At 41.5% G+C, this 8,174-nt stretch overlaps 1 protein-coding gene across 1 annotated transcript; it reads left to right on the top strand.

The window, feature by feature from the left end:
• Nucleotides 1–6,980: 6,980 nt before the first annotated feature.
• Nucleotides 6,981–7,937, top strand: LOC124236295 (olfactory receptor 10G2-like). Its single transcript, XM_046655172.1, has one exon. The coding sequence runs from the start codon at nt 6,981–6,983 to the stop codon at nt 7,935–7,937; it is 957 nt and encodes a 318-aa protein (XP_046511128.1).
• Nucleotides 7,938–8,174: the final 237 nt, after the last annotated feature.

Below are 8,174 nucleotides of genomic sequence, written 5' to 3' on the forward strand. Positions count from 1 at the left end.
CATCTAGCAAACTTAATGCACTCTTCGTTGTGGTTCCCCTCTAACCTGTAGTTGATATAGTCTTCTCACCATATAAATTTCCTGAGGATGCAGTGTGCATAACCAGGTTTTTTTCCTAAATAAATATCTACATATATATAGTCATTGATCTTGAAAACCAAAATTTTATGGAAGTGGAGGACAAGCAGAAATCCTAATGCACCAAATTTAAGAGGTAAAGTCAAGATAATGAATGTTGAGCAATCTTTAAAGCATCTTGGCATAGAAAAGATGTGGAAATAGAAAGGATGTAGATCAAATTCATAAGATGTATTATATATAATACACAAAATATTGTTTATGTGGTGGGGCTTTGTTCTCCCAAAAGAGATGTCAGTTATGCTAGGACAGGAAATGAAAATAAACCTTGGATGAGAGAGGGGAAAGATATCACCATAGTCTGGGCATGGATTCAGAGCAGGGAGAAAGTGAGTTTCTAAGAACAATGTGGGGTCAAGAGTAGAGACCCTCCAAACTCATTCCTGTTAGAAGAGAGTTGTTACACTTACATAATTTGACCAGAAGAGCCAGGCTGCTGAGGAGCTGTAGCAATGGCAGCCCAGGCTTCAGCGGCTATGGGAAAGCAGTATGGCCATGGGAGTAAGAGGAGAAAAACTGCCTGTCCCACACCTACACGCTAAGAGGTAGTGCCTAAGTGGAGGGAACCTGCTGGTGGCACTGAGGCAGAGATGGCAAAAAGTCTTCCAGACACCAGCAATGCCATGTGGCCAAAGAACACAAGACTTCTCTACTGAGAGAACAAGTTTCCAGATCTTCTCTTCCATAGAGTGTTGAAACTGTACCCACCTCTGCAATAAATAAGCCCCTGGGTCCTCGGACTTACTGCAGGAGGCGAGTAGTCGTAGGAATAGGAACATTTTCACAATAGCTGCATGGAGACTCCTGAAATTTAATTCAGATATTAAAAGCTGCCACCTTATTTTATATCACAAAGAGAGGTGAGACATATCACTTCCTTATATTCCCTCCAGCCATTGGAGAAAACACAGCTTTACATTCCTCTGTCCTTCTTTATACCTCTCAAAAGAAGTAATGATTTTACACATCCTAAAGTGCTCTTCTATTCGCGTGTCTATGAACAGGACCTTATCTCTAGTCGCTTAAAGCATCAATATGCTGGGAGTCAAGAGGTGGGAGGGTATCTCCAGGAAGAAAGATTAGGAGAGTAATGTCACAGTAGAAATAAATAAGGAAGAAAAAATTACTATTCAGCTTCTGGTGGCCAAAATAGGTTTTCATGTCTGCAGCAAGACAACTGGCTTAAAAGTCAGGACTTGTCAAGAGAGAAAAATATTTTCTAAATTACTTTATCTACCACTGCAACACATTAAGCCAGGCTTGGTAAACTTGAGCACAGAATTTACATAGTGAAGTTTCCATACAGAGCTAAGTGAGAGCAGGAAGACCTCACCTCTGCAAATTTGGGAGGATCTTGGAGAAAAGAAGAGAAACAGAGGTAGACAGTGGAGGTTAGATGCCAAGGTTCATGTTGACCCACAAATTGAGACCAAACCTCAGGGCAAGTGGAAGCCTTATGGAGTGTAGAAAAAACAAAGATCAGGGGCCAGCCCGGTGGTGTATTGGTTAAGTTCGCACGCTGTGCTTCAGCAGCCCAGGGTTTGCTGATTCAGATCCCCGTTGCAGACTTACACACTACTCATCAAGCCATGCTGTGGTGGCATCCAGCATACAAAACAGAGGAAGACTGGCACAGATGTTAGCTCAGAGCCAATATTTCTCACCGAAAAAAAAAAGGAAAAACCAAAGGTCACCAGAGATAGCAGCCTGTTCCTGTGGGAATGGCAGGGAGAGGCTGCAGATCTTTAGGGTAACACTGACCATCAGCTCACCGCACACGGGAACATAAATATATGCACCTGGTTTTCCAGTGCCTGAATATGGTGAATAAGGAAATCAGAGGTGCCTGTATGTTTTGCCAGAGAAGACAGACAAGTATGGGGAATGAAAGTGCGGCAGCATAAGGCTAGGGTCAAAGCAAAGTCACCACAGCATGCAATGACTTCCAAACTAGACGCCAAGAACAGGAACTGTGGATTCCAGCTGGTGGTATGCTGGTAAAAGTCTAAAAACTGGCTCCCACACCCCCTACCCCCAAAAAAGCCCTGCTTTGTATTTCTTGTCGATTTTCATGGTTTAAATACACCCAGCATGGTGAATTTCAAGCTCCAACATGACGTCATTGCATATGGAGTTGGTAATGGCAGCACACCATTATATAGTATTTCCACCGTAAAGATATAACAGATGCGAATAATCTCATAGATACTAGTAAAACATAACAAAATAATTAAAAAGTGATGAGCTTTTAGTATTATTACATTTTTAATATAATTTATTTAGTTGAAAATGTGTATTTAATTGCAAGGTTATATTTAAATTTAATTGCAAGTTTAACAAAGAGCTCACAAAATTTCTGAAAATTTAACAATAAGCTTTTGTAAGCTAGTACAAACAAACTCCCCCATAAAACTGATTCCAAATGAGTTTAAGGGGAGTAAGTCACCTCACGATTCCAGATGGGAGCATCCTCACCTACATGGTGCAAGTTGCCTACCAGACCTGCTACACCCTGCAAAGAAGAGCAAGTATCCAAGGACCACTGCAACAATTTGAAACTATCTTCTTTCTCCACTACCGTAAGAAGAATGCACTCACCCAAGACTTAAACTGGAGGTAGTTAAATTTATTCAACTGACCTAAAATTTAGGGGATTTTTTTTCTCTCAGTATCCAGAGAGGTGGGAGCATGTAAGGAAAACTGGTAAAAATTAAATGCATTTTTAGTGCATTTCTGAGTATAAAGTAGGTAAATGTGTGATCCCACAACACTTCAAAGAAAGGAATCACAGAAATTAGAGGTTACCCAAACAGATCATGTTGTTCTTCACAGCTCACTTTCTAGATCCACAGAAATGATTCCTGCTTGCTGTCAAAACAAAAAATAATGAGGATCTAGGGAATGCAGTTCTCACGGGGGAAATGTTTCAGAGTAGAACTCCCAAGAGGTAAATAGTTTTCTACAAATCTCTTGACACTGTTTTAAAAAAAAAAGACTCGATCAAAGGAGACCTAACTAATAAAATAACCCATGTAAAATTTAAGACCCTTAAGTAGAGAAGTCACAGGCTATAAAGAGCATCCAAGAGCAGGAGGTCTCATAGATTAGTAAAATAGTCAATGTGTCAATCCCCTGGAAGATTTTAATTCCTTTCCAAAGCAGAGATCCAGTAACCCATTACCACAAGCCCAGGGGATGCTCTGAAGACTCCTTCCTCACTTCTTGGGCCATTCTACCTGGGAAAGGCCAGCCTCCTCCAAGATTTTCCACCATGTTCATGTGAGTCCAAGAAGGGAAGCATTTCTAAAGCCAGGTCGATTCACAGTAGGAGCAAAGACTTAATTTCAGACTTTACAACTTTCATTAACTTTGTCAAAAACCCTATTTAGTCTGTCTCTTTCCCCCATCTTCCTTACCTCCCCCTCAATTCACAGAGTTAGTAGATTAGACATATTAATTTTGAATTAATTGGCCTTTCTCCAGATTTGGAAACTTTCTTCTTTGGATTGAGAGAAAAAATTTTTAACATTTATCTTTTCTTTCTCTATTTTGGGGGAGGTGGTAAAGCAATATAAATGACACATCAGAATCAGCATTACTGCGCCAAAACAGTCAGAGACGGATTTCTTAACCATTCTTTCCCCAGTGTCAAGCACGCTTAGTCAACTTACCTGAAGGTTGGAAGGCCTTCGGTTCTAGTACTTTTTCTTAAGCAAGTCCTTTTTCTTTCAACTTACAGTGCAAGGACACTGATGAATAATCAAGGCAATAAAATATGGGTTCTGCCTCTCCACTTGACCCAAACTTTGTTCTCTTTGCTCTGCCTCTCTGCTCAGGGCTATGGTCTGAATCTGGTCCAAAAGGCAAACGAGAGTGAACAACTCAATGCTAAATCATTCCTCATCCCTCAGCCTTAGCGATTCATATCTGCTCTGAGTGGGGATACCCCTAACCCAAAGGTGCCCTATACAAAACCCCAGCTCAGTGTAGACATGCAAAAAGAGGCCAAACCTGGGATAACCTGATTTTTCACAAAGTGACAGAGGCGTTGTCTGCAAAGTGCTCCGAGTGAGTTGGCCTCCTAGTAAAGGGGAGCCCAGACTTCCTGTCTGACCCTGTAAACAGGGTCTCATCCCTCCCTTATCTTGCTCTTTCAGTGCCACCCTCTTTCATTCCATCGCTAGGTGCCCCTCCCTTGAATTTCCAGGCCAAAGCTCCTGCACCTAATTATTTGCTGTCTTAAATATTGATTCTATCAATGCTATCCCTAGCTTCTTACTTTCTTTAATTATATACTTTTGATATTAAATTACAAGTACTTTATAAGATGGGATTAACAATACTAAATACTATTTAAAAGAAGAAATTGGGGGATATATATCAAATTAACCAAGGTGTGGATATTTGAAATGGTTTTTTTAGTTGATGAATCTAAGTTTGCTCCACTCCTCAATTTAGACAGCCTAAGACTCCACAGCTTCAAAAGATTAGCAGGCTTATAATAAAAAGCACAGATAAATTAAGGGGGAATCATTCAATTCGTTTTCTTCTTTCGATTTTTTCTAGGCTGGCCCTTTTTTCTCTTGAAAGGAGAGAAGAGTGTTCTCTTTTCTAAAACCTCTCTCTTAAAGTGGTTTGGGCCTTCTGCAGTCACGCTCCCTGCCACTACTGAGATTCCGTCTTCTGGAATTAGCCTCGACTCACAATCTGCCTTCCCTGCAGCCCGAGTTCATCACCTCAAATCAAACCACCATCTTCTGCTGCCTCTGCCTGGAGAAGGAGCCTCTCCCTTAGATCCACCCACTGCAACCACCCTATTCCTGTCCTGCCAGTCAGAATGCCCAGGGCCAGACAGGAGGTACACAAAAGGAGCATCCTCCCAGCAGGGCCCCAGGGAAGTGCACCCAGATGTGTGCACCACAGCCAGGAAAGACTCAGAATGGCAAAGATCAACTGGGGAGCATTTTTACTATCCATAAGGATTCGTTACGGATGTTCTCCAAATAACTGTCTTTTTAGTATAATCCTGGTATGAATTGAGTTGTGAAAGTTTGGTTTTCATTAAAAATTTTAGAAACACATCCTGTACCTAAGCTAGAAGCACATTATAGTAAATATCTCCTCTTACTGATAGAAAATAAATTTCCATAATGGGCATCATATACACGCTATCAAGTTTTGCCATCTTTTTCTGTTCTAGCCAAAAAAAGTACCATCTATCCATCCTAAAAGAAATTAAGGTATTCCTCCTTCTGAAAATCAGGTAATAGAAATCTAACATATTTTTCTCCTTGTGAATGGTCTATAATTAATATTTCTATGGATCCTATAGAGCAGGATACATTCAGTATTAACAATTACTGAATATTATTATATCCATTTAATTCTTTTTAAATAATGAAGATAAAACATGTTTGAGACTGATGTTTATAAAAGGGTATTTTTAGTGGTATCTCAGAGACTAGGTCTGTCAATGTTCACATCTGTATAATTAACCTCTTGTTATTTTAATTTTTTGTTATTTCTAAAGAACTATCAGATGTTTTAATTTAAGCAACAGGTAAAAATGCCTGAAACCCTATTATGAGGAAAAATTCTTGTACAATAAACTATTCATCAAAGGGACTTTTTAAATAACATTTGGCTCATATGTTTAATACCTTTAAAAGGTTTTCAAGAATCTCATTTGTTGGAAGGCAAATAGGATCTTAAAATAATAACATATTAAAGGTCAAATCCTATAATAATCGATGCTGTTATAATCCAAACCATCAAAACCAATAAACTATTTAGGTCAATCAATAAATTTTAATAACAGTCTAGAAGAAGCAGAAAGCATGGATGCCATCCATGAACTTTGTTTATACTGGGAATAGACTCACATTGCTGATGCATGAGGCTAATCACTCATCCTACAGTCCTGACTCTGTGACAGAAAGCATGAGTAATGGGATCACCCAGGGAAACAGGATGCAGAATTAACCGGAGTTGGCAACATTCATTCAGCCAGCCAATAAGCCAACAAATATTTATGAATTAACATACTGTTGCCAATCACTGGGGCAGGTGCTGGAGAAACATAGGAAGAACAAAATAGATTTGGTCTTTGCTCTGAAGGATCTTCTAGTCTAACAAATAGCCCTTAGCACACTATACTGTAATCACCTGTCATAATACAAACACTTATCTCCCAGAAGATTGTCTTCTAAGGGAGAACTCTTCCCAAAGGAGGCGGCAGCCAAAGTGAACCCTGAGGAATGAGGTTACATTATGATGAATCAGTATACTCCGGAAGGAGTAGGTCTGGAAGGAAGGAGAGTGTGGTGCTCTGAGGGAGCCAAAGGAAAAAAAGACTGTAGAAATATGCGAGGGCCAAATCTCAGAGATTCTTGTACATCGTAGGAGGCGTTATTTTGAGGATATTAAGTCAGAGACCAACAATAGGTATGGTAATTGTGGAGTAATTGTCCCATGCTGCTCCATGCCACCAGAATCCACTTTTCGGGGGTCCCCTTTTGGGGCATAGACCCATCATATGACCATTATAGATATCCAGCACTTACATTATTATTCAGACACAACCCTGTGCCTTGGCTTCCGACATACGTATGTAGTGTCTCTCATTGAAGGAATATTCAGGACACCTAGAAACTAACCAGCCCCTGAGGGGTTGTCTTGCCAAGCAAACCCAAATGGTTGATGGCAAATGCTTTCTACTTAAAATATAGAAGTCTTTATCTCCTACACTCTGGTCATTAGACAAAAGCATTCTCTCCCCACCTCCCTTTGTTGTATTTCCCTTGTCTGACTTCACCATTCATCTTAGCAGACTACAGAAAGACATGAGAAAGACCAAAAACACACCTCTGGACACTGTGGTGACAGATTTCATTCTCCTGGGCTTGTCTCACCCCCCGAATCTGAGGACCCTCCTCTTCCTGGTCTTCTTCTGCATTTACTTCCTGACTCAGCTGGGAAATCTGCTCATTCTGCTCACTGTGTGGGCTGACCCAAAGCTCCATGCTCGGCCCATGTACATTCTTCTGGGTGTGCTCTCATTTCTGGACATGTGGCTCTCCTCAGTCATCGTTCCTCGCATTATTCTAAACTTGACTTCTGCCAGCAAGGCAATCCCGTTCGGTGGCTGTGTGGCTCAGCTATACGCCTTTCACTTCCTGGGCAGCACCCAGTGCTTCCTCTACACACTGATGGCCTATGACAGGTACCTGGCAATATGCCACCCCCTGTGCTACCCTATGCTCATGAATGGGAGGTTATGCACCATGCTTGTGGCTGGAGCTTGGCTGGCTGGCTCCATCCATGGGTCTATCCAGGCCATCTTGACCTGCCGCCTGCCCTACTGTGGGCCCAACCAGGTGGATTACTTTTTCTGTGATATCCCCGCAGTATTGAGACTGGCTTGTGCTGACACGACTGTCAATGAGCTTGTGACCTTTGTGGACACTGGGGTAGTGGCTGCCAGTTGTTTCATGTTGATTCTGCTCTCCTATGCCAACATAGTCCATGCCATCCTGAAGATCCGCACTGCTGATGGGCGGCAACGGGCCTTCTCCACCTGTGGCTCCCACCTAACCGTGGTCACAGTCTACTATGTCCCCTGCATTTTCATCTACCTTCGGGCTGGCTCCAAGAGCCCCCTGGATGGGGCAGTGGCTGTGTTTTACACTGCTGTCACTCCATTACTGAACCCCCTCATCTATACCCTGAGAAACCAGGAAGTGAAGTCTGCTCTGAAGAGAATAACAGCAGGTCGAGGGGCTGCGAGTGCAAATAAGTAACTACAGGTCTGGGGACTACCTACATCTCTGTTGCTAATACTCTTTTCAGCTACTGTTGCACGTGTCAAATGCTCAATAAATAGATGTTGGTTTGAGCTGAATTGAATGTAATTCTACTAGGAAGAAGATTCTGGTGCTATAAATAATTCGGCCAGAGCTGTTTTATACTTTTCTGACCCACCTCTCAGGAGAAAGCACATTCTATACAAATATTGAACATGAGGAATAAATGCTCTA

Source organism: Equus quagga, chromosome 2, assembly GCF_021613505.1.
Source record: "Equus quagga isolate Etosha38 chromosome 2, UCLA_HA_Equagga_1.0, whole genome shotgun sequence".
In the NCBI taxonomy this organism is placed as follows: Eukaryota; Metazoa; Chordata; class Mammalia; order Perissodactyla; family Equidae; genus Equus; species Equus quagga.